The 27,917-nt window shown below is 41.2% G+C and overlaps 1 protein-coding gene and 1 long non-coding RNA gene across 23 annotated transcripts in view; one reads left to right on the top strand and one right to left on the bottom strand.

Annotated features, from left to right (window-relative positions):
* Positions 1-27,917, bottom strand: part of DST (dystonin) — a 470,287-nt gene that overhangs the window by 345,164 nt on the left and 97,206 nt on the right. For 15 of the 22 annotated variants that reach the window (XM_078055212.1, XM_078055192.1, XM_078055195.1 and 12 more), the window contains exon 4: positions 14,245-14,452. In XM_078055212.1, the coding sequence (XP_077911338.1) occupies positions 14,245-14,452 (208 nt within the window). Of the gene's footprint in view, positions 1-7,776; positions 8,397-14,244; positions 14,453-14,612; positions 14,918-27,917 lie in introns of those variants that run through there. The other 7 variants (XM_078055201.1, XM_078055202.1, XM_078055203.1 and 4 more) reach the window with 4 other exon arrangements.
* Positions 7,785-27,847, top strand: LOC118524228 (uncharacterized). Its single transcript, XR_004911518.2, has 3 exons — positions 7,785-7,837; positions 16,132-16,195; positions 26,989-27,847. It is a non-coding gene; the product is annotated as an uncharacterized LOC118524228 (long non-coding RNA).

Genomic DNA, 27,917 nt, shown 5'->3' with positions numbered 1-27,917 from the left:
TACCACACCAGTGCAAGATATCAAAAGGAGAAACTGTGAAGGGAGGGGAGAGAGTATATGGGAACTCTGTACTTTCTGCCCAATTTTTCTATGACCTAAAACTGCTCTCAAAGTAGACTATTCACTCAAAAAAATAAAAATAAAAAAGGCTATTGGCCTAAGAGGCGCCAGGGACTTGAGTTCTTGGGTCTACCTCATTCACTGATGGTCTACGTAATCTCTACTGCTCAAAATACTTCATATGCACTACTGTCTCCGACTATCATGAACCCAGTGAGGTAGACCTGATGCATCATACCTCACTGGCTTAATGAAGGTAGTAAAATAAGCCACCAAGTAGTAGTATTCCATACCAAGAATCAAGAATACAAATTGTTACACTGGCATGGCCAGATGGAGAACTCAAACACTGAAAATAAGGGCATGTTTTAATTCACTGGGACAATAGAATCTTTGTATAATGCCTTTAATACCAGGATTCACTGAGAAATATTTTCACCCACTAGAGAAAAATCAGGACTTTGTCAATTCCCTTTGACGATTCTTTCCAGGAAACATTTCAGGCATGTATCAAAGCGGCCACATTCACTGGTGACATTTACAAAACTTAATTCTTTTCAAAATCTTCTCAACCAAAATACACACTAAAAATGTTCACATTAAAATTTTATTTTCCTTTCATGGATATCTAATAATTAGAATTTATAATCCAGCTAAGATATAAAAGTTCAAGCTCCAAAGTCTATTTAACATTTGAATTGAAATAAATCTCTATAAATTTTTAAACTATTAATTTTAACTTCATGCATCCATTTAACACATCTCAAGCAGTCCTCGTATTAATCAAAATCATAATCCTAATAAAAAATATTCATAAAAACAACTTCTGCAACATTTACCAGTCAATGTAATGAAATTCAAAATATATAGTTTATGTCAAATATACACTTTATGTTCAAATGCCACAGACACCACTTATACCTATATGATCTCAGGAAAATTAACTTCTCTAAGATTCAATTTCCATATTGGTAAAATGGTAGTAGTTGTAGCCAAAATAAAGAGTAATGAGAATTAAAAATGATACATATATACTTCAACAGCAATACCCAGCACTGTCCAGTATATAAGTAGGTGTATAAAAGCTGAACCCATAAACTTAAGGATGGCTTAGGACTTACATGATCATATAACCACTGAACTTCTTATATAACAAACAAAACTGACTCTACAAATCTCAAGTTTATGTAGGAAAAAAAGAGGTTTTTTTAAATAAAACCAAATAAAAAAATTATTGAAATATATTGAAAGATTTGTTTTTTAATCTTCTACAAAGGATCTTAAACCATAATTTTATTTGCTTAAAGAAAACAAATTCACTGCTGTAAGATACTACAAATCCTGTTCAGAGGATTCCCAACAAGATAAGCTATTACTTAAGGAGCCCTACATTAACTAGAACATTCTAGTTTTCTAGGTCATACTACTTGCTGTATTTCCAAGGTCAAGCAAAACAACATTCATTCCATTTCACTACCAAAGAAGGTCTAACAATGATTAATATTAAAAATTTATTTCAAAAACATTTTCTAATGAACACACTACAAATTTTTTTACACAAATTAAAAAGAAAATACTCCAAACTTCTTCAATACAACTTCAACAATGGAAGCTGCTGTGCCCCTTCCTGTCTCCACACTCAAAACCAACCAATTAGCCATCCTGTCAATTTCTATCATTTCTCCTGAATCAGCCTTCCATTCCAACCACCATAATTTTACAACGGCCTCTCAACCTGTCTACCTGCTTCCTGAATCTTCCTTTCCAGACTTATCTCCCTAAACGCTATTCTCATTGGTAACATCCCACTGAACATCATCAGGGTTCCCTTCCCTACCTACAGAATAAAGCCCAAACTTCATCCTCAGTGTGGCATTCAAGGCCCTTTTCGATCTGGTCCAACATTACCCTCCATATTTACCCATTTCCATCTTCCTACAACCTCTATGCACTCCCGTCTCTAAAACTTACTGTGCACGTTAGCCAAACATTCAAAATGGATTCTGTGGTTATGCTAATGAAATGGTACTGTCACGCTAGTCTCTCCTCTTGAGCTTTTCTCCCTGGTACCTTCACCTTCTCATGAGGTAAAATCCCATTTGACCCCAAGTACAAACCTTTCCCCAACACCCAACCCAAGCAGAATTATTTGCTTCCTCTTCTACAAGAGATAAGAGTAGGTTGAAAAATAACAGCAAATAAAACTGCATTAAAGAAATAAACCAAAAAATAAATAAATAAAAGCCTTATTTGATCTCTTACAGAAATAATGATGTACTTCAGCAGATAGCTGCCTGAAATTCCTCTTCGGAAATAGGTAACATGTGATGCCTAACTTAGTAAGAGCCGGGAAATGGACACAAAAGTCTTTCTTTCTCAAAAGCCATTATAGACAGAAAAGTCCCATGTAACAGAAGCACCCGAGTTTCTTTTTAATTAATAAGAAATACTAAACATTCTAAACTACAAATCTCATTCAATTTGTTCATCAGACATAGACAGTCAGGTAATCTTATACATTTTTATACTCAGTTGTGGAACTAAAACAGAAAGGAACCACACGACAGCCTAGATACTCCATCTTTTTGTCACCTCGATAGCTTCAGATGTTTTTATAGTCTCCAATTTCCTGAAGACACTTTGGGCAAACAGTCCAGCTCCCCAAAGAGCCAGGCTCCTGGGCTCACATGACCCAAACACAGAAACACAGAAGCTTCTTTGCCTGGCTACAGAATAACCGTAAAACAATAAATTGTCCCTACTGCTTCTCCTTCTGTGTCATTTATTGCCTATAATCGTCACTGAGCCAGATAATAAGCACCTCCAAATGGCTCAAATAAAAACTTTTTCAAAAGCACAAAGCTTTTTTAAAGTCCCTGAGCAAACAAATGTTGAGATAACCACAAAAGTCTAAGTCAGAACAAAAGGAGCATCAGTCTGCTATTTGGGGTTCAAAGTTAAATTCACTAACAATATCTAATAACTGCTTACGTTCCTGGACTGATATGTGTTTCTTATGGGATGAGGCAATGAGTAAATTCTTTGGCCAATTTAAATCCTAATTATTTGGGAAGAAATTACTTTTAAACCCATGGTGTAACATAATAAAACATTCAACCAGATCGTTTTGAAAATCCTCAGAGACTTCAACGGAGCTTTCAGATATTCTCTTAAACTTTAGCAAAGTCAAATATATTGCGTTAAGGTCGTTAACACGTGTCCAAACTTTAAGCTTCCACTTTCAGGGCAGATACTTTACCCTCTGTGTGCTAAACACTGGTGGGTTGCAAACCCTATATCCGTTTTTGCCTCACTCTTCAACCAACAGCACTTCAGCCGCGTTCAAATGGGTACTTTCCTAGTCTGCTATGCAGACAGTAGTGGCCCCTTTAACACTTCTGGCCAATGAGACACTAGTGAGAGTTGCTAAGTGGGCTTCTAAAAAAGCTCTTTAAAAGGAGGCTGACTCAACTAGTTTGCACCTTCTGTCCTTTGTCCTTGCAATTCCTCTTCTTCTCTCTTTTTTTAAAGATTTTTAAATTTATTTATTAGCGGGGGTGGGGGTGGGGGTGGGCAGAGGGAAAGACACAAGCAGACTCCACTCTGACTGCGGAGCACCAGGTGGGGCTCAATCCCAGGTCCCTGAGATTCAAGACCTGAGCCGAAATCAAGAGTCGGATGCTTAACCAGCTGAGCCACCGAGGCACCCCTGTAATTCTTCTTGCATCTGGAAGACACAAGGGCTGTAAGAGAACAGCCATCTTGTGATGACAGAAAGACATCTCAGTGGCTGAGCGGCCCCTGAGAATTGGCTAAGCAGCAGTACAGAAACTCGGGTCCCACTGGCAAACAGAGGTACCCTACAACCCTGGTCTGCCTACCTGCCTACCACAGCTTCTCAGTACCAGAGACAAAGAAACACTACCGATTGTTTTCTGTTACAAACAAACCAAATACAACCTTCACTAACTCTCATTACCAGATGAAGCGCCTTTCATTTGTTAAAAGAAAAAGCCCAGACTAATGCTGTTATAACTAACTACACTAAAATACTATCATGATGCAGCACAGTTAAAGTTCACTGATTACACAACTATTACATTAAGCCATGAGCACAGCATGAGCAGATGAAATCTGAAATCAAGTTTTTGCAGAATCCTGGAAGCCAAGTGAAAACCACTGAGCAAGATCATCCAAGACTACACAGTATGAAGGCGGGGGAAGTTCCCAGAAACCTTCACACTCCAACTTTCAATACAAATGGCACCAGAGTTGGTTCACACAGCAAAATGACAGGATTTTTTACAACCACACATCTATGCAGGCCATAAAACTGAACTGAAAATGAAAACTACAGGTGTAGTGGTCCTAAGTCCCTTTGGTCACCAAGCACATAGGCAGAATTACATAGCCCTGAGAGAAGGGACTAAAGCAATTACTCAAAGTTTCCATGGAAAACAAACAAAAAAATTTGCCTTTCTTTCTAAATAATCAAAGAGGATTTTTTAGTGATGTCCTAGACAAGTAACAAATCTGCCACTCAGCTTTGACAGAGAATGGTAGTGAAATACTTTTTACAGTTGTCTGGGGATAACTGATTAATTTCCAGATCAATGGAAAACATCCATTTTGTTGGACTGAAATAATTTACCTTCTTTTTAAATTAAGTCTAAAATGTACAAAATAAAATTTATTGGGTTCACATTAATGATGTCATTTTCACACTTAACAACCTTTTCAAAAAGTGTGTTGAGAAAATTAAATCTTCCAATGACAGAATTAAATAGCAGAATTTCATAAATTCAAGTGACAGCTAATATTAATAATATAAAAATAATTAAAATAACAGTATACAGGTTAGTTTCCTTACACTGCCCAAAAAAAAAAAAAAAAAGAAACCACCAAGAGGGATCATTCTGTCCTTTCATGCTAAGCTAAACATGTTTTGTACTTCCTGGTAAATACACTGGATAATCTAATATATATTAAAAAAGCCAATGACATGGGCAATTTCTAGCATAAACAATAAGTAAATATGTTTTATTTGTAAATAAATGCCTTTACTCACCCTGACTGTGCTATTAGCTGAAGTAATGTGATGTTTTTTTAATCAGATACCCTGAATATTCTGGCTATGAATATGTCTTATAAGAGGACTAGTATAAGAATCAGAGCACTGCACTCTTCTCTGCAGCAAGCAGCTCTTTCTGTGTTATTCTAATTCAGCAAACAGTTGCCTATTTTCACTCAGAAGTAAAGGACCAAAGCAAGACACAAGAATAGACCACACCATAAGTAATTAGGGCTCACTCACTTGCCACTACTCAGTTTTCTACAAAGGGCTAGGTTGGAAGTCCTTGCATAGGCCATCTGAGGACTAAGCCTAACAAAACTCAACTTCTAAATCCAATATTCATAACTGCTGACAGTATAGATTATTATAATTCTACGTTTCTGACAACAAATTTTGAATTTCTTCCAGCTGACTCCACCACTTAACACTATTCAACAGCTGGGGCATATGATAACTTGGCAACCTGATAATACTCTAACTGAATGCAAACTCATTCTGTAACCAAGGAACTTTGTCAGAAATAAAAATCCAAATAACCTCTCTTAAATTCAAATGGGAATGTGAAATGTTTGAACAATGCATGATTTCAGAAAATGAGCAACTGTACTTTGAAAGTTTAGTGAACTGACACTCCCTATTCAAAGCCTACAATTCTTTCCTGATTAGATCAGCCCTCGTTGCAAGTCATCAGGATAATAAGCACGATAGTGAAGTCATCCTATTGGATACTGATGGGAAATCATAACTGGCTTCAAAACACATTGGGAAACAATGAGTTTTCCAGGTCCCCAGCTTTACGTATAATACACTGGCCAATACTCTTTCTTTCCTTTCCAAAACTAAATGAAACATAGAACATCTATAAAGCCAAGTACAAATCGATGACCTAAGCATTTTAAAACCACAAAGAAAATGAAGGTAATATGACTCACTTTTTCAGTGAAATTTTGGACTGTAGGTTTGAAAAGTGTATGTTTAACTGCAATGATGATCATTAGGCTACAATTAAAATGAAGTGTAATGAGAACTGCAATGGCCTTCAGATCTTTTTATTTCCAAAGGCAAATAGAAGCAAGCGTTTAAAGAATATCTGCTTCCTCAAGACAAGTCAAAGCAGCACTTCAATTATTGTTTTCAAAGTCACCTGGAGACAAAAATTCATACAGCTATAATTTTTTTGAAAAGTATGAATGTATATACTTGAAAACTTTCAGACTTTTTTGCTTTTGGATTTTAAACAGCACAGGTGTGTGTCTTCAATAAGGTTTACTAATGTATATTGCAATAATTTTCATTTTTCATGTTCTGGAGACAACTGATTAAGAACCTTATTTTAAAATGTAAAGACAGACATAAACATGAGTAAATTACACATGCACACACACATAAATGCTACCAATGTGCTTTAGCCTAAAATACCATTGCACTTGCTCAGTGGCAGTATTACACACAATAGAGTCTTGGCACAAAGGAATTCTGATTGTGCTGTTTACAAAATTCTACACGGATTAAAAGAATGTCAACAACAAAACATGTTCTAGAAAGAGATAAAACATATTTCGGGGTGGATTTTGAGCATTTTGGAAATTTGGAATTTAATTGTTCAATTTAGGATTTTATATTTCTACTTTCTGCTAATAGAAAACTATTAATGCATGCCATTTTTAACCATATAACTCCCATTCAATTTACGTAAATAGAGTTTAAGACCAAAGCAAATATTCGAAAGGTGCAAAACCCTCTGTATCCAAGCTATGAATTAGGCCACTATTCACTATTAATATATTAAGGGTCTGTGAGCTAGCCTTGGGTGTGAAGTGTTTTTTGGTCTCCTTACTGTGTCTCTTGTCTGTACACACTGAGAAATGATTTCCAGAGACAAAAAGACCCTTTAAGATGAGACGATAAATAACTTTGTCTAACATTATATTTAACTATAAAGTCAAAGTAAACAATACTAAAATATGAAAAATTTATCAGGGTGGTACAGAATTTCCTGAACATAAAGAAGAGGCAGAAAAGCACCTCAAAATATACTGCTTTACAGTTAAATTTACAACAGACTCACTGACTTAAGGCTTTCATTCATCACACAATCAAGTAATTTTTATGATACATAAGAATAGGTATATAGTCACAAATCACAAACTTTTTTCAAATAAAATCATTCTAAGAAAAATGATTTGGTGATGCTCTCAGTGGTGAAACAGCCCATTTATTTAAGAACCCAAGAACCTTTTTTTATATGGTTAACCGATACCCCATGCAAAGCAAGAAAGAGCAGCAATGCCTCAGTAATCCCGTGGAGAATTAATCGGTAGCCACCCTCCGAGGAAGAATTATGATTATGCATAGTACTTAAGAGCTTCTACAAGGGAGAGAAAATGCAATGTGCTTGAAACCCAAACCTTTCCCCCACTCCACAGCCTATCCAAGGGCGTCTCCGGACCATCGCCCACCCCACCACCCTCTCTGAGTTGAGGTTACTAAATCCCATCCAAAAAACCCTGGTCCATTCCCAAGACTGGTCCAGACACCTGTTTACCTGTGCCCAAGCAGTAGTGGCTCTGGTTAAGCAAAGATAACGGTTACCCGGCTGATGCGTGCCAAGCCCCGCAGCCGGAGCACGGGAGGCCACGTACCTTTGTACCTCTCCAGGACATCCTCGTAAGCCTGGAGGTACTCCTGCTCCTCCACGTACAGGTAAGCAGCTGGCGAGAGGTACCCCGCCATACCGAAGTTTATCTAAGCGATGACTGGCCAATTCCCCTTTCCCCCTCCTAACCCCGGAGAGTATCGTAGTCAGCAAGACGCAGGCTTGAGAACTGGAAAAGCGGAAGGAGCGGCGGGCTGGGGGAGAGCGCTGAAGCCGGAGACGCAGAGCCAGGGGCACAAGGGGGCGGTGGGCGCCGGAGCCGGCAGAGGAAACGCCCAGGCCCCCTGGCGGGCTGCGGGTGCTGGGCCGCCGCTCCGGGGAACCAGAGTCCCTCTCAGGTTTCAGCAGCAGCAAATCTCGGCGAGCCCGGGGGCGGCGACAAGCAGCGCCACGCCACGCGGAGGAGCCGGGAGCACAGTGGTGACGGGCGAAGGGTGGCAGGCGCCGGGACCCTCTGCGGCCAGCACGGCCGTCACCCTGGCCCTGCGCTGGGCGCCTGCTTCGGGCCCGGCCGAGGCCGCGGCGGCGGTGCGGGAGGACAGGCGTGCTGCCTCCGCCCGGGATGCTGCGCGGCGCATCTGCGGCATTTCCTGGCCGCCGCGCCGCAGACACTCGTCCGCGCCCCCGGAGAGAGGGAGGGGGGAAGGCGGAGGGCGGAAGGGAGGGGGCAAGCGCGGCGGTCAGCGCCCCGGCTGGCTCTGCTCCGGCCCCGGCGCGGCTCGGCCCCTCCCTCCCGGGCAGGGTCGAGCGCCCCGGGGCCCCCTCCCCGGCCCGCCCACCCGGGTCGATCTCACGGCCAAGCACGCCCACCCCCGGACACTGGCCGGCCAGCCCGGATCCCCAAGGGTGAGGTTTCTATTTGGGACCCACAACAGGTGCCTGGAAAACAAAGCCACAGATCGCGGTCACCAACGAGCGCAGCCCCCCCCACCCCACCCCTCAATGGGCTGAGCTGTCGGCGGTCTCCCCGGGGAAGGGATGATGGGGACAAGAATGGAAAATACTCTTCAACCCAGCTTATGGCACGGAGGACTCGGGTCACTCAGTGGCAGCACGGGGCGGGGAGGAACAGGGGTCCTTGCCCAGGGCACATCTCGGGGGCGGGGCGGCGGGGCCTCTGCAGGTGGCCCGGCGCGTCAGGGCCTGACAGCCTGGGAGCTACTGCGCCTGCGCGCCCGGCAGACCAGCCCTCGGTCCCTCCCTTCCGCCCCCCAGAGCCGGCCCGCGCATCTGCCGCTGCGCTCCTGGGAGGCGGCCACAGCCGGTCAGTTCTCAGTGCCCCCAGCTTACTTTGTCCCCTCCCTCCTCTTTACCCATTATTCATTCCACACAGTCCTGGTAGCCTCTGAATTTGAATAAAATGGATACAATTCCCTTAACTTTGGAATGTCATGTACTAAAGTGGTGAGTTTTAAGGGTCCAGGCACCATTTGGTACTCAGACGACGCGTAAATGGATGTGTTTAAGAGTACTGATTGAAGTCAGCATCCTGCCTCCTTACTAACTGTGTGACAAGGCCAAGTTACTTACCCTCTCTGGCCTCTCTTCATCAGTAAAATGGGGATAATAGTGCCTACCTTATAAATTTGCGGCTTTATACGTGTTAGCTATTATTATTAATAGATAAATCAATGCGTTGTTGACCATCTGACTTGACAGCTTCACCTTCTGCCCACATATTCCCTCCCTATTTCTTCCTTTCATATGTACTGACCTTTTGTCCTTGATGATTTTTCTTCCCCTTTCAGTGTTGTGAATCTGGACCATTTTCCATTAACTCTTAGATGGGGATGAGTACTCCTAAAAAACTGTATACACTCTTGAAAAAAAACTTACTTGAGTTAAAATTGGAAATCTTTACCTCTTCTGAGCAACTGGCCTACTTTTGTTATTCCAAGCAAGACCGTTCTCTCTCTTTTCTATCCTGACCATTGGCTTATAATCTGAGTTTGAGCCCACGTCCCACCAAGCCCTTAGGATCACTAGTTTTCTTGCAACTTAGTATGCACTTATATACATATTAGTTGATGAAGTAACAAACATGCCTCATTTGTGACACCTTTTTGAAATGAAAGAGTTAGCAATTAGATCCCTAAAAGTCATTCCATTTATAGACCACACACATACATGAATCTCTCTCAAAACTGTTTTGTCTCCTTTACAATGAGTAGGGTCATTGAGGGCACAGTCTGAGCCTCTATCAGAGACTGAAACCCAGTAGCATCCAGTTTTGTGAATATAATCAGTGCACTCTTAATTGACTTTAACTCTCCTTTTAAGGAGACAGTCGAAATGAACAGCAGCAGCATTGGGGGTTTTCTGTAAAAACAGCCTTTGCCCCATGCATTCTTGGAATGGTACTATTGGGTCAGTCTGCTAATAATAATAGTCTATTCCATAGGGAAGCAAGAGTTAAGCACAGCAGTTAAGAGGCTGACCTCTGGAGTTAAGAATGCCTGAATTCAGATCATAGATCCACCACTTCCTAGTTGTATGACCTTGGGAAGAGTCTCTTCCTCCCTCAGCAGATTTCTGGACTGAAAATGGAGAAAATAATTATACCTACTTCATAAGGTTGTTGAGAGACTAAATGAGATAACGGTAAGTGCTTATAAGAACATCTGACCATGGAGCACCTGGTGACTCAGTCGGTTAAGCATCTGACTCTTGGTTTCAGCTTGGGTCATGATCTCAGGGTCGTGAGATCAGCTCCATGTTGGGCTCCATGCTTAGCACAAAGTCTGCTTGAGATTCTATCTCTCCCTCTGCCCTTCCCCCTGCTCCTGGTCTCTCTCTCTCAAATAAATAAATAAATCTTTTTAAAAATTAAGAGCATCTGATCATCAGCAAACTATCATTTATACAGCATTTACCATGTGCCAAAGAATTTGCGAAATGTTTTGCACTCATTACTTTATTTACTCACCACAACCATGACCCTTTAATAGAGAAAATGAAGCTGAGAAAAATTCAGTAAGTTGCTGAAGAAAATAAAACTGGCTAGTGATAGAGGGAGAATTAAAATTCAAGTCTGCCTAAGTCCAAAGTCTGACTCTGCTTAGATCCTTCAATTCCAACTTTAAAGAATTTACATGGGACAAAAATCCATATTTTAAAATAGCACTGTCACCAACAAACCATGTACCTTTACAGGCACTTCAAGACTAAAAAACCTAACCTACTATATCCAGTAACTAAGAATAGCAGATCTATAGTTCTTAAGTAAAAGTCATTTATACAATGGGTATTATAAAGCCCCATTCCTTACACTTTGTCATCTTTTTCTCACATTGACCCTGAGAGACAGGAAAGGCATACAGTCTCCGATTTTAAAATGAGAACACTACAATAAGTGCAAAAGCACTTTTAAAATCGTCAAGTGTCAGACATGTGACATAAGACTCGCTAAAATGTAAATCTAATTATATCACTGCACTGCTGAAAAATCTTTCAATAATTCCCTATCACAGCATGAATGGTCCAATCTCCTCAGTACTGCACACAGGCACCTTTCCATTTCTGCTATTCTCTACCAAATCCCATCTTCTACTATGCATATTACTTGAAAGTTCCATATAAACACATCTCCCTCCCTTTGTTCTTGTGGTTCCATCCCTCTGAAGCAGCCTTGCCTTTCTCCCTATTCCCACCAAGCTCTTCAATCCTCACTTCAAGTGGCACTTCCCCTCAGAAGCCTTTCAGGAACCTCCCATGGCTCCCTTCTCCGTCCAAGTTAATTAGACTCTCCTCTGGGTTCTTTTCATATTAGGTACTAATATAGCCATAACAACTAATCTCTCACACCGTGTTGTAACTGTCTAACAATACATCCAGTTATCATATTGGACTATAACTTCTTTAAAAGCAGAACTATGTGCTTTTCTTCATTGTATTCCAGGGACTCGATCAATGTGAAGGAATTTAGTTATCCCACAGACCATATGGTCTTTTTGACTCTAGGCATTTTCATGTTCAATTCTATTTTTATGACCTTAAAAACAAATAAAAATACTGGACTTTCAACTCCTTTATTACTAAATAATGAACACTATGGACATCTCATACCATTTCTGAACCTCACCCCATCTCTTACTAGGGATGAATTTCACAGATGGGGTGAGTTTCAGGCAGAGTATGAAAATGTCTAATAAAGTTGAAAGTCAAAATCTTTTCATGGTATATTTTCAAACTATCCATAACATCAAAATCCCTCTGATGCCCTGTTCCTTTATCTTCACACTGGGTGATCAGTGGTGAACACATAATATATTTGAATTTCATATTTTAGCCACATTATTATTAAACAGATATTGAAGACTGGCCTCCAGGTCTCTGCTCCCAAGATATGATTATTATGATTTGTGTAGAAAACAGCCAACTTACCAGTATTTATCTTAAATACAGTAGCACATTTCCATACTAGGGCTGCTTATTCTGTTCGTAGTTTTTTTGTTTTTGATTAATTTCTTAAAAGTATGTAACTTTGAGGTTTCCAAGTGCATTAACGACCACTAACTTCATAGCTATCCCCACTCAGCGAACATTTTACAACAAATAAGACATGGCCCCTGCCCTCAAAAAGTCTACAGTCTACTGATATCAGCGTCTGCTTGTCCACTGCTTCCCATCAGAACCCCCAGTTCTTCCATTTCTTCCCCACCTACAGTGTACACGGACAATTAGTAACCCCAACTTCTCCGGACTTCCGGCCTAGTCATTTTCCTCAATTTATATAATCTCATTCCCCCTGACAAACACCTGACCCATCCTTCTCTCATAAACCCTTCCTGCACTACCAAAAGCAAAATATCCACGTCTGCCACCACCAACAAAACCCTCAAGCCAGAAGCACCTTCTTCCTTCCACAAAAATGAACGGAACACAGGCATCCGTCCCAATTCTCTCAGGACCCTCCTTTCACCTGTCTTCCCTTTCTGCTGAGCCAAAGATAGGCTGCAGGCACTTTCTCCTCCTCTCTGTGCCTCAGACCTACTCATGGAGGGGCAGCGTGGGGGAGTGGAGCGGAGGAGGTGTCTCAACAGGGCAAGGAGTCAGGCCTCAGTGACTAAACACTTTTTAGTACTTGAGGAGGGTAGTGAAAGCTAGGTCTGTCCCAGCTCCCCCAAGCCACCCCTGTTTTGCTCTTACTTGGCTCCCAGTCTCTCTCCTGGATCCTCCCTCGTCCCACCCTTTTGACGCTCCACCCCTCCCCTCAAGTCCTGGAAGAGACCAGGCAGCAACTCACAACAGAAGCCAGAAGAAGCTCAAGGCTGTTGCCCCAGAAACCCAGACTAGAGAATGGCTGGCTGATCACTGTTTGTTTACCCCCCCCCAATCAGAAAATCCCACTGGGGGGACTGTAGGGGGAGTCTCTGCTGCTGTGGTGCCTGGGATCTGGACTAGTCCCCCCCAGCCCCTTCAGAGGAAGATAAAGTACCAGTTTTGCATTACAGTGGCAGGCAAAAGAAACTCAGTGGGCACACAACCACCACCCCAGAGTGAGAGTCGGTTGGGAGTGGAGAAGAAAGGAGACCAGATCCACTGGCTGCAGAAACCAGCTCTGGAAAAAAACCTGACCTTTGGCCTTTGCAAGAGCCCCAAAAGACTTAGTCCATCCTACCCATTACCATTCTAAGAGAGTGAAAATTATTGAGGGAACTGATGACCAATCACCCCAGGAAGCAAGTCTTGTGCACAGAACACATACGAAGAAACCACACAGACACTGCGAGGTTGGAGGATTGGTTTCCTCAGTGGTCTCAGCTTTCAGTTGGGGAAAACAAGCCATCGCTTCTGGTTCGACTTTTACGGTCAGTGGAAGGGAACACCAGTAACAGAACAGAAACGTTGGCACCTCCCCTATATTAATTAATCAGGAATGCATGATGGCTAAACCCTCAAAAGCACCAGGGGCAGAAAGCTGCTATGGACACATGATGCTGACAGAGATGCTACATTAAAAAAAAAAAAAAAAAATGGCATCCAAGTTGCTGATTCCCTCCGCAATCCTGGGTACCAAACACCAGGAATCCACCCCAGTTAAATCTGCGGAGCTCAGTGTCCCTGGGCAAAAATGGAAATGAAGGCAGCTTTCTCACATCTTCTAGCAAATACACCAGGAATAACAGAAGTTAATACTTTCAGAATATCATAGCAGCTACAGCATGTAAATAAGAAAGTTTAATGCAGATGTCTGTAAATATCCCCTTGCATTTCAAAGGTATCAATCCATCCAGCCAGAAGACAGGGCCAAATAGCTTAGTCACCAGCAGGCTGGGCAAACTGCTTTCTCGATAGAAATCGGGCATAAAGTAAACATAGTCATCCTCCTCCCCCACCTTGAGCCCAAATCTTTGCCCAGTGCACAGCTCCCAGCTATGGCCCCCCGGGGGCGCAGATGGATGAATTTCCGCAACTCTCGACCGGGGTCCCTCCCCTCCCCGGATGCGCTTACCTGCTATCCTAAGCACTGCCCTCTCAGCGGGGTCCAGCACCGAACCCCCGTGAATCTTTCTTTTTGATCTCTCATGTTTAGGCAAATTCCAGGGTAAGGTGTCTCCCGGAGCTGGAGATGCAGAGCCAGATTTCTGGCTGAAATCATCCTCATCAGAAAAATCCGCAGAGGAAGACATAGAACAGCGATAGGACGCGTTCCCGGAACTCTACAGAGGATGACACAGAAAAAAGCATTAACAGCAAAACACTCACATATGCTCATCGATTTCAACAGCCCCCCTCCCTGCCCCCGAACTGAGTCTGGCATCCTGCACCATCCTCAGTACTGAAAGGATACACAAACAAGAAATGAAACCCAGGGCTCACCATCTTTTCTCGGCCGCGTCTCCGACAGCAGAAACAAAACCCCGGCAGTCCCGATACATGGAAGATTTGCACAGAAGTGTGTGGCCTGCGGTTCGGCCACCAGCTCACAAATGACTGGCCCAACAATGAAGCCAGAATCAACAGCCTTCCTGTTACAAACCTATAGTATTTGGCTCCCCCACCAGGACAGGAGAAACATTTTCCATTACTAGGCTGCTGGTTAATTCATTAATGCAACGAACTCGAAGTTTCAAAAACAAAGCACAAATGCAGGATGTTGAGTCCAAATTCCTTTCCGTTTCAGGTCGCCTCACCACTGGAGTCTCCTTTCTGACGAGTTTTAAGCCCCTTGTCCTCTTTATTTAATTTGCTTCATGAGATTGAAGCAGGTTCCCAGAAGAGAGCAAGGAGGGAGGAAGGGCAGATTCTGAGAAGAGCTTTTCTTAAGCCAGGGAGAACACAAAAGACTGTTTTCAGAAGCCTAAGACAGCTCCAATAAACAAACATCTGAACTCAGTTGAGAGTTCTTCAGATAATTTAAACTTCTAGCCAAGTGAGAGCTGCCAATAATGTAAATGAGGATGATGCGGCTCGGTGACAGGAAACAGATCTCTTCTCAGCTCCTGGTCATTACACAGTGAAATGAGAAACAGGATGCTTCCACCAAAGCACTTTGCCTGAAGGTTAGTCCTCGCTTCATCCAGTAGGAACAAATCTGCGGGATCGTATCTTGCATAAAAGGGTTCTATCTTCCATACAGGGAAAGGGCATGAGAGAATATTCCTGCCTTCTCGATGGAGTTGGGTTTGTGATTATGTAGAGAACCACCAGCTTACTGTGGAAATAAGGATGTGGTCTGCTCTGTGAAGAGAGTTATAAAGGAAGTATCTAAGGGAAATCTTCACTTTCCCATTTAGAATTCCACTTGGCTAAGTAAGGCGCATTGTAAAAATGGCAAAACTGGTACAACTCAAGCTCCCGAACTGTATCTTGCTGTCACAGATTCCTAAGAAGCAAGTTGCAGACAGGAATCAGTGAGGCATACTCCGATTTGAGCACAAACACTGGGCTGCTCACAAAAGCAGTGGCTACTGCAGCAAAACAGGCTGTGTGAGCAACATCCCAAAGCACTCACCCACAGCCTGTGAAGCAAACTATAAGTGAATCGGGACGATTAATCTTGCCTCGGTCTATTCAGGCATGTTGTTACACAGGGTCAACACTACCATTTTAACAGTACACATGATATTTCCCACAAAGTAAAGTGTCTAAGGTTCATCTTTAGCTCTATTCTTTCCCGAAGAAGGGGTCTTCCGTTTTATCTTACCTGACATTTCATCACCTTGGCTAATTTATTTATTCAGATTTTGCGTGTTCTCCTCGTGGCAATAATGTATGAGGCAAACATGAGGTAAATAAATAAAATTGATTTTCTATATTGTAGCTAGAGTCCACAGAGAGTTGTGAGTGGTATTAAGTCAGTCACAGAATGCTATTATCAACCTAATTTATTTTCCAGGCTTTTCGGAAAATTCATCTTGAGCTCTCTGAGGTGGTGTTGTCGGCTGGATCCGTGAAAAAGGGTGACATTCTTAAACACTTTCAAAAGGGTATTGGGTTTCTTTGGTTGCCTTGTCTTCCTTAAAATGGCTTCCAACCTGTCCTTACTTAAGGTCATCCTTTATCTGTGAGATTATATTTCTTGTTGTTGCCTGCACAATTTCAGTGACTATAGTAATTTGATTGTTTATCTTTACAGACAGACTTAGGGAATAGCTGTTAAAGAACTGCTCCTTTCCAAAAACCACTGGTTATTGATTTTTATAGATAGAGTAATTTTTTTTAATGGCCAGAGTCTCAGCTGATTGAACAGCAAGATGTGATTTATGCCATGACATAAACACCATTAATCACACACAGCCAGATGGGAACAGTTACTACCCCTAGACCCAAGGGTGTTGACTGGGGCAGCCTCTAATCTGGTAGTGTCACTGGTAAACAGATAAGAGAAAAAAGGAAGAAAAGACAATCAGCAACACCTCTTTCAGCAATATATCATATGAAAATATAGACACAGACACACAGACCAAGGGAAATCATACATATTTATATTTGGTAAAGTCTCCCAGGCTACACGATTCAAGCATTTTAAGAAAGTTTTAGGGTTTTTTCCATAATAATTTTCATAAACACTTTTAAAAGTGTAAGTAAACTCTACAAAATTAGGCCCATTTGAACCTTGAAAATTGAGAATGGATTTAAAAGAAGCTGCTTTGAAGGCAACCAATCCTATGAAACTATTATATGCTTTATTGATTTGAAATGACTTACCAATTCATGTCACTATCTTGGGGGCTAGAGCGAGGTGTGTTAAGAGTACAGTTCTCTCTTTTTTGGAAAAAGCAAACATGTTCTATGGCCCAAAATCCAGAGCCTCACCTTTGATGTGGGGCTTACAAGGATAAGACAAAGGAAGAGGGCTCTTGTGACCAGCAAAAGCCCCAAGATCTCTCTCGTTGCCTAAGGTTTGATTCCTCTTAAAATATAAATATCTATGTCCATGAATAGGAGACTGGATAATTACATTATATCCATATAATGAACTACAATGCAACAATTAAAGAAAAGTGTTATCGATCTACACTTAGCAAAGTGTAGTTCATATAGAATGATTCCTTTAAAAAATGTGTGTGTGTGTGTATATAGATGGATAAATAGATAAGTGATTGATAAATAGGTAGACAGATGATAGGTAGATAGATAACTCTTTACCAGTATGATTACCTCTGGGTGTTGACTAATATTATAAATGGATTTAATTTTATTCCTTGTTATTTTTTAATCCAAAACAAATACATAAAAAGATTATTATTTTTTTAATTTTATTTATTTATTTGACAGAGAGAAAGACAGCGAGGGAGAGAACACAAGCTGGGGTAGTGGGAGAGGGAGAAGCAGGCTCCCAGCCGAGCAGGGAGCCCGATGGAGGGCTCCATCCCAGGACCTGGGACCATGACCTGAGCCGAAGGCAGACGTTTAACGACTGAGCCACCCAGGCGCCCCTACATAAAAAGATTATTAAAAAGAAAGATACTATGCCAAGAATCAGAGAAAACAGCAAAGGCCTTAGGAAGAAGTAACTATTTAACCAGTGCTTTTAACCACTTGGGGCTCACAGGCACCCCTGAAAAGTTGAAGCAATCTATGGAAGCAATCACAGAGCACATGGGCAAATAAACACAAACTTTGCATATGATTTTATTGGGTTCACTGACCCACTGACTCCCGGTTAAGGACTCCAATTTACACCATCATCTGTCATCACCATTTGACATTCGTGTTGAGAACAAGAGAAATAGGAAAGCACTGTGGAGTATGCGGGAAGAGAAGCAAGGGTAATTAGGAGAGTAAAGACAAAGTTGGCCTAGGTCATAATATACCTAACATTTGGCCTTTTTTTTTTTTTTTTTTTTTAAATAAAGGACTGTGAGCCACCTCTGGATTGATGCTGGGTCTCTACAACCAAAAATACCAGGTTGTGAGGAACCTAAATACCCTGTATTGTGTCTTATTACAACCTAATTATTAAGGCAGTTTTAACAATTGAATTAGATCACCAAAACTTTAAAGTGACTTTCCTAATAGCCAGTGCATTCACACGGTATAAAAACAACCCAAATCTCTTAAAGCCAAGATAATTACAGAATGCAACATTTTTAGAAGGGGAACTAAACAATAACTTCTCTAATTGAAACCCCGGTGGGGGATTTGAGATAAGTACAATAGAACTGCCTAAATTGGAAGCCGCCCAGCCTTAGCACCCTGATCTGCAGGAAAGTGCCAGGAAATTGTCTCTGCACTAGGCATTCTCTAAATGCAATGGAGAAACAAGCGCAGAGATAAGGGTTTGTAAAAGAGCCAGACTTTTAGGATCCCAGAGACTGGAAAGGTAACTTCCACAAACCTGCATACCTACATTTTATGCACACTTCTGTAAATATATTTCCAAAAGATTAAAAACTAAAAAGCTCGTAAAGAAACAATTAGGCAGGGGCGCCTGGGTGGCTCAGTTAAGCATCTGACTCTTGGTTGAGGCTCAGGTCATGATCTCAGGGTCATGATCTCAGGGTCATGAGATCGAGCCCAATGCAGGGTTCCACTCAGCTCAGAGTCTGCTTGAGATTCTTTCCCCCTCCCCCTCTGCTCCTCCCCCACTCATGCTCTCTTTCTCTCTTAAATAGATAAAATATTTAAAATTTAAAAAAGAAAAGAAACAATTAGACAATCTAGATTGTGGGGCATTGATAAAATAACTATCCTGCTCTCTTCATAAAGGTCAACGTCAAGAAACATGCACACCCAAAAAACAGAGAATGTTCTAAATTTAAAAGACAAATGAAACATAACAACAAATTCATGAACCTTTGATGAGATTCTATACTTTTTTTTTAAGCTGAAAAAGACATGTTAGAGACAACTGGGAACAGCTGGACATGGATCATGGATTGTTTATTAGATATTATTGGGAAATTATTGTTAATTTTCTAAGGTGTGATAATGATATTGCAGTTGTATAGGAAAGAGTCCTTATCCTGAGACACTTTATCCTTACCTTCCAGGCTGAAGAAACTCATGACGTCTGCACTTATTTTCAATTATTTTAATAAAAACAGAGAGAACTAGTAAATATAGCAATAGGTTAATAATAAGTAGTCATGATACTACGCTTTCAACTTTTCTACACATTTGAATATTATCAAAATGAAGAGTTGGGGGGAAACAATGTAAGCAAGACCTTTCTCAGTTTTTCTAAGTGTTGCTTAGTCTAGGCCTGTTCTCACAACATCAAAATCCTGAGTTGCAAGTACACAGTGGTAGTGTACATCTGAGTGATTTCTCATAGCATTTCTTGATATACACTTAGAGAAGCACCAAAGCAGTGGCCTATGTCAACCAGACACCAGAGAAAGGTGATGTGCTTGCCTCAGTACCAAGCAGAGTTTTAGACAGAAGGATATAAAAGAGGCTCCACTGTTATTCATTTAATATATAGTCCAGTAAACATAAAGTTGGTTCAATATCACTTTTTTTTATATTTTACATAAACAAAAAGAAAGATATCAAAACTTTAAAAATGTGAAGATCCAATTTTGTTTAAAATCCTATTGATTAGGTAAGTACAAATACTAGCTTCTTGCATATTATGTAAAAATACACAGTATGGTCCCAAAAATAACTTATATACTAGTTTTTTACTGGGAAATAAGTCAAAAAAGCAAGGGCCCATTATCTTAACATTAGTAAAACAATCTTTACCACAAATAAACAGATGCTGAAGAAAACAGTTAAGGAAAATGTAAGAAAATGTGTTTAACCCCTTGAAGACAAAATGAGTTATGGTAAACCATGGGGACTATGTGCTAGTTTTAAATTTTTTTCAAAACCAGTTGAACAATTCAAGTATTCTCTCATCAAATAAATAACTCTTAATTAGCCTCCCATCTGGAAACCACCTTTATTTTTTTAAGATTTTATTTATTTGACAGAGATCGAGAGAGAGAGCCAGAGAGCATAAGCCCAGGAAACAGCAGAGTGAGCAGGAGAAGCAGGCTCCCCAATGCGGGGCTCGGTCCCAGGACCCTGAGATCATGACCTGAGATCATGACCTGAGCCAAAGGCAGACGCTTAACCGACTGAGCCACCCGGGAGCCCCAGAAACCACCTTTAAACAGTAAGAGGAAGGGGGCTTCTGGTTTGATGAGATATCAGCTGTCTCTCACTCTCTCCTTTTAGGGGAGAACTGCAACAGCGCTTAACTGAGAGAGGAAGAAGAGCCTAGGTGGAGTCAGGGGGAAAGAGAGGTCAGAAGGAAGGGAAGCTGGAAGGTTCTTAGATCTCACTCCCGGGAGGAGGCTTTGGGCAAAGAATTAAAGAAGTCAAAGCTTTCTTTCTAGGTGGAGAGGCCCAGTTCATCAGCCTATGAAAGAAGACCACTGGAATTCAGGACACAAACTCTTCCTAGAGTAGAAAGATTATGCATTAGTTAAGGGTGTTCCTTGGTCTTATGTTTCTGGGGAAACTAAGCTCACACAACATAATTTTCCTCTAGCTATATAAGAAGCTCTCCAAGATAAGCATCAAAGACTCATTTCTGGGAGGAGCCTGGCTTTAGATTCTAGGCAGTCTTCGCTTAGCACTAAAACATTCTGCAAGACTTCCTTCCTTTCAGTCTAACCAGCATGTTCTAACTATACACAGCATTTATTGAATGACCATCGTCAGGGACTGTACTAAGAATTTTCATTCACTATCTTATTTAATACTCACTGCAACCCAAGAAAGAGGTTTGGAGAGGTTAAGTAACTTGTCCACAGCCATTCTATCAGTAAAAAGTAGAGCCAGGATTTCCATCTGGGTCCTTTGACCCCCAAAGCCTGTGCTCTCGACTACATGCTATTAAATGCCCTAAAATGTGGTTCGTAGGCACTGGGAGGAATATCTCAACATACAGTCCTCAAAGATCTTACCATGTATTTGGGGAGCCCAAAAGGCGTAGACTTGTTCTGTGCTCAGTACTAGGCCCAAAGGATGGAAATGATCAGAGACAGCTGTCAGTTCACAATAAAGAAAAACCATACAAAAATATACAACTACTTAAAAGTGGAAAGACTGCTTTGTATGGTAGCGAGCATCTTCCTACTCCAAGGGACCAAGCCTTCACTGAGTGGAACGTTGAATTTACTTTTCTTTCCCAACTCTAATATTCTTTGGTCCTATGTGTTCTGACACCTCCGCAAATCCCCCCAAAAGATCACAAATGAAAGAAAAATTATATTAGGTATCAAAACACCAAATTTTTTTATAATTGTAAAAATCTTTTACAAATAGACTTTTTTTTGCAAGTCCAGCTTCATTCAGTCATACTAAAATTATAAAAATAGAGACATCAAGAACTAGTCTGCATTTGAGGACCTGCAGATAGTCTTTCCAAACTGAGGAAGGACACTTCAAATAATTTGCCTAAAAGAAGAACAAACACAACACTTTTCAGCCCCACAAAATAGAATCACATTAGGAAGACAAACTCTAATACCAAAAACATCTCTTTGACTAGAGAATACTTCATCTTATATTTTAAATGGATATTTACTATATCAATTAAAAATATGTCTTAAGCATACATAAGCTTCTGCCTCAGAGGAGCTTAAAATCCAACTGGAAGAGTAGAGGTGATAAAACAGCCAACTTATATTCAAATATTATCATCTTAATGGGTTAGGTTGAAAAATATCTCTTCCAGTATGATAATGTAAATATGCACATAAAGATGTGATTAAGGGGTACCTGGGTGGCTCAGGTGGTTAAGCGTCTGCTTTTGGCTCAGGTCATGATCCCGGGGTCCTGGGATGGAGCCCCATGTCAGGCTCCCTGCTTAGCAGGGAGCCTGCTTCTCCCTCTCCCTCTGCCCCTGACCCCGATCATGATTTCTCTTTCGCTCACTCTCTCTCTCTCTAATAAATAAATAAAATCTTTTTTAAAAAAATAAATAAAAAATAAAGATGTGATTAATAATACAAAGCCAATTAGTAGAGAGATGCAGACTAGAGCATCTACAGTCCCTTTAGAAGCTAGAATGGAGATTCCAGTGTTCCCCACCTCCCTCATTCCTCCAACAGTATTATGTCCAGAACTGCCAACTACTGAAGGAGCCATCCCACAGATGCTTTGTGATTGGCCTACTCATTTTTTAAAATTGACTAATGACAAACATTTAAAAATTGGGAATTTTTCATGAAAATGTAGATGTGAAGCATTGAGCCTAGCAATACTTTCCCTTTTTAGAAAGGACATGTGCTTTCCATTCTGACAGGGTCCTTACCTGGCCCACTTCATTTATCTATGATACTGTGGCCCCTAGCATAAATTAAGCCATAAATGAAAGGATGGGTAACACTGTTGCACTCAGAAAGTAAAGGAACCACAGAGGTGAGGAAAGTAAGGGATAATGGCAATCAATAGGATGACAGTTTAAAAAAGAAGAAACCTCAGAGGACAAAACAAAAGGAGAGGGCTATCAAAGTATCTCAGTTAAATTAGTGTTAAACAGAAATAGGTGACTCCATGTTCCTGCTGACATCAAAGTGCTGATCTCATTCTGCTCCATCCCCAAGAACCCCAGTTAACATTTCAAATGCCAAGGAAATGGGACCAAACTGTATGACTTCTGTAAATGCTGGCTCATGATCTCCATGAATCTGGCGGGCCCACCCACCCATCACTACTGTTGCTGACCCCCACTGTTTTCTGCTCTGGCCCCTCATGGTCAAATCTGCTACCAAATATTTCTCCTCACTTTGTGTAGGTCACAGAGGGGGGTTTTGATGCCAAATACTTTCAACAGCCAGGTTATAGCTCTGACTTCTGTTAAAAAGAAGATGTGGGCTATGATCACACATGTGGGGCCCTAAGATAGAAGCACAGGACGTTTGCAAAGACCAAACCCCAACTACTATCTATACTGTCTAGTTATAAAGTTAAAGATATGTGCATACTGTGCCAAAGACTGAATGTTGGGAAAAAGCTGTTTGACCTTGGGAAAACTGCTTGACCTCTCTGAGCTTTGGTTTTCTCACCTGAGAAATGGGAAACATAACAGTGAATAAGACATAAGGCTGTTGTAGCAGAATAAACAATACATGAAAAGTGCTTACAGCAATGCCCAACATGGAGAAAGCAGTTTCCATATCTATCCTTCCTATCCTTCCTTTGTTGAACATTTCAGTTCTTTGGGATATCCTTGTATCTTTCCAATAGAGTCCTCTTTTGTTTCTTTTAAATTCATTGTCTCCATTGTTGGAAACAACAATGAAAACTTAGGACAAACACATTAGTGTTAAAAAAAAAAAAAGCAATTATAGGTATTCAATTTTTCCCTGTAGAAACATAAGCAGGATTGTGTCTTTATACCTTCATTTTCATTACCTATCTTCATTAATGCGACTTCAGAAAATTGCTTTTGATAATAGCTTTTACATAGTTATTCTCTCACTTCAAAGAGTTACTGCTTAAATTACGTGGAAAAATTACTTTTTCATTTAAGAAAGTGCCTTATTATTGTACTGAAGCCAAGTACATGAAATTTTAAGTGCTTGGCACTTTCACTGTCCCTTTCTGAGGAAAACAGTGCTTGCTCCAGGTGTGTTAAGTGAACATAACATAACCCTGCTACCATAAGCCACACCTGACTGGAATCATGAATCACTGCCTGAATATAAGGAAGTCCATTGCCCCTGAGCTGACTTGGTGGAAAACTCGGCCCAGCTGGGATGTGTCATACTGGATGGTGGTAGCCCAGTCCAATCATAGCCTCTCCTCTGGGAATAAATGCTAAGTACATTCCAAATGCCCTTAACTAACATTTGGGTTTTCCTGAAGATGTGCTGTACATCCCACTCTTAGAACACTTGAGATCCATCTGGAACAACTATGTGGCTCAAAGCCCCTACATATACACTAAGGGCTCCCTCAGATTTCATTTTCTTTGTGTAATAGATCTCTCTTTCAGAAGGTAATCTGGCTCTGTCCCTTCCTTGCTTTATCCCTAGGGGAAGCCATGTGTGAGGGCAAGAAGCAGAAACAGCCTGCAAGTACACTTGGCTTTTGTTTTCCACAAACCGAAATCTGTTGAGACTAGGGTTGTAGAAAGGGGCAAAGGGTTCTGGAGAAAAGGACTTTCCCCAGACTAAAAAGAGGCCCTCTTGGGCTACAGGGAACATCTGTGGATCTTGGAGCAGGGGACTTCTTGAATCCCAGAAGATGACCCATAAAGAGAAGGCTGCCTGGTATGTCTAGAGGGACCAACCCTATGGTATACCTTTCAAGATCCCCGTATCCTGAGAGTAACCCAGAAACAGCCTAAAGGGCCCAATGGGGCAGGCATAGGGCATGTGTCAGCACAACATGGAGACATGAATATTCCCTCCTATTCATTGACACTTTGGCATCTTATAAGAACCCAAAACATTAACACAACTCCAAGATGGAGGAAGCAAGGAAAATCCAACCCAGCATAATGGGAGATTGGGAGTCAGAACCTAAGTTAACAGGAAAAAAGAGAGAGAGAGAGAATGATATATCTCACATTAGAGTTTACAGCCTAAGAGTCAAACTCACTGTGTGGGCAGTGACTGTCATATTTACTTTAGAATCCCAATTCTTGGGAGTGGGCCCCTCATGACTGTCTACTGAATGAATCCACTGGCTCGCAGCTTGGCTTCAGCAGGTGGGTCCCACGGGAGTAGAGATTCAAAGAGGAAGCTCTGCCAACTAGGGCTACAAATGTCCTGAGTGTGTGTCTGTCTGTCTGTCTGTCTGTCTCACAAACGCACACACACACAGAGCCCACCAACAAGATCACCACAGCAGCTATACCCTCCTCCATCTCCTTCTTCCTTCAGCATCATTGTTCTTTTTAAGGCTACTTTGAGTTACTCTAGAACCAGAGTAGAAGTAAATACACTTGCTTGCTTACTTGGTTACTGCCACTTTATTCCAAAGTGGGTATTAGGTAACTAATAAAATAGTGGGGAAAGAGGAAAAGGATGTTGACACCTACAAGTTATCTAACCAATACCCCAGAATGAGACGACGTAGGGCAAAGCAGAGGATGCTTTGGGAAACTTACGGTGGAAGAGGCAGCAGATGAGGCTGGGGACACAGATGATAAATGGAGATCATAAAGGGCCTTGCATGCAGGGCTAGAGCCTGGACTTGACCTTGCAGGAGCCAGACTGTTGCTGAAGGGTTATAAGTAGTTCGCCCTTCCAGATGGATGACCCTGACAGCCATGGAGAGAATGGACTGGTCATGGGTCAACCTCAAGACGAAACTAGTTGGCAATTCTTGTTATAGTCCAGCAAATGACAGCCTGAGCTAAATCACTAATGTTAGTGATGGAAGGAGGATGAATGTGAGAAATATTTAGAGGCTAGGAAAAGAGAAGGTGAGGGGAAGGCTGGGATGTGGCTGACAGGGTAAGAAGTTAAGGTAGTTTACCAGAAGGAGTTGACAAGTGTAACAGTGGGGAGCCAGAGAAGGGCAGCAGAAAAATGAGTGGGTCCCAGGCAAGTCAAACAAGGAGGCTCAAGCTGTGGGGTTTCTCTGATAAGCCCCCAAGTTCAGGGTGACTCAGACTGGTTTCAAGTAAAAGGCTAGCTAGTCACCAAACTCCAAGAGACCTGCATTTCCTTCCAGCTACAGCCCCGGCCCCCAGGCGCTAATGAGTGATAATGGAAATCCGCCCCTTAGAGAAGCTGCAGCTGGTCAGGGTCATGCAAGGGTCTGCTGAGATGGTAGCATGCCAGTACCAAAGTGTTACTGAATCATTCATTCCTTCATTTGTCCTTATGCTCACGCACACAGAGAATAAGAGTGTACAAATGATCTTGTTCATTGTCCCCTTTCACACAGGAATTGGAGAATATAGTAAACATACCATTTATACATATTTTCTATAACATTTTCAGAATAATGATACTATGCTACTTAAAGCATAAAAACAGCAATACCCATATTTTTCTGACCTTTGTCTACAACAAGCAAACTGGTAAACTGTTTCCACTGTGCTTATAAAGCAAATTCACCCATTCGTTTCCAGTGTCCACTGCCGGGCTCTCTTAACAGTTACAATCCTGTGCTCTGGCTTTGCAGGCCACCCCCCCACCTCCTTAATCATACTGCACACCTATGATGTGCATGAATTCCAACTCCCTAACCTGCCTCCTTCCTCGAGGTGGTTTTCTCCTCCCTTTCTCAACTGGGACTTCAGACCCAGTCAGTCCAATAGCTTCCTCCAAAAATAACTTAAAGCCTAAAAGAGTTTTTAAAAATGTATATCCACGTGCAGAAAACAGTATGATGAATTCCATCAGAAACACAGGCACACTATGGAATAAACAAAGAGCTGTTCCCTTCTGCCCTGGTCCTGTATTTCCTCCCGAACTGGTCCTGTGTCTGTATCCACAGCACAGGAACCAGCTAGAAAGCTAGCACGTGAAGAATCCAGGTACCTTCAAAAATCTCTTCAGTGAAAATCAGTGTTGATGGATGTGATGGTTAATTTTAGGTGTCAACTTGACTAGACATGGGTGTGAGTTGGCTTCAACCAAGTAGCTAAAGGCCTTAAGAGCAAAGACTAAGGTTTCCCATAGATGAAGGAATTTTTTCCTCAAAACTACAACAGAGGAAACTTGCTGAGTTTCCAGCCTATAATATTAACTCTTTTTTTCTTTTTAACTTTTTTTTTAGAAAATTTCTGTTTCCAGCCTGTAATATCAACTCTTTTTTTTTCTTTTTAACTTTTCTTTTTAACTCCCAGTGGGAAGCGACAGAGGGAGAGGGAGAGAAAGAAACTTAAGCAAGCTCCATGTCCAGCGAAGAGCCTGACGCAGGGCTCAATCTCACAACCCTGAGATCATGACCTGAGCTGAAATCAAGAGTCAGACACGTAACCGACTAAAGGCACCCAGGCGCCCCTATAACATCAACTCATCTGAATTTCTGTCCTGCCAACCTGCCCTATAGATTTTGGATTTGCCTGCCCCACAATCGCAGGAGCCAATTCCTTAAAATAAACCTGTGTGTGTATCTCTCCTATTGGTTCTGTTTCTCTGAAGAAACCTAATTAATACAATTGGCTTCAATATTACTTTATAAGAGTTTTATAAATCACCTTTACTGCATTTCAGGGAACTAGAAACACATGCTATAATTCACGTTTTACACTTTAATGGAAAGAAAGACTGTACAAGACTTTTATCAGGCCATGTTAGGAGGCAACAATGGTTTCTCCAGCTTCATTATTCACCACTCGTACTACCATAAGAAAGTTATTTAACCTCTCTAACTTCCCCATATTCTAAATGTAGATAATCATACCTTCTTTGATTTCTTTCATCAATGTCTTACGGTTTTCAACATAGAGATCTTTCACCTCCTTAAATTTATTCCTATCTTATTGTTTTGATGCTATTGTAAATGGGGTTGATTTCTTTATTTCTTTTTCAGAAATTCTGTTGTTAGTATATAGAAATGCCACTGATTTCTGTACATTAATTTTGTATCCTGCAACTTTACTGAATTCACATTGATTAGATCTAACAGTTTTTTGGCTGAGTCTTTAGGATTTTCTATACATAAAATTATATTGTCTGCCAATAAAGATAATTTTAATTCTTCCTTTCTGATTCTGATACCTTTTTTTTCTTGAGTAATTGTTCTATCAAGGGTTTCCAGTATTATGTTGAA

The sequence above is a fragment of the Halichoerus grypus genome, chromosome 9 (assembly GCF_964656455.1).
Source record: "Halichoerus grypus chromosome 9, mHalGry1.hap1.1, whole genome shotgun sequence".
Classification (NCBI taxonomy): domain Eukaryota; kingdom Metazoa; phylum Chordata; class Mammalia; order Carnivora; family Phocidae; genus Halichoerus; species Halichoerus grypus.
The sequence above is the reverse complement of the archived record's forward strand: the minus strand, read 5'-3'. Positions and strand labels throughout refer to the sequence as shown.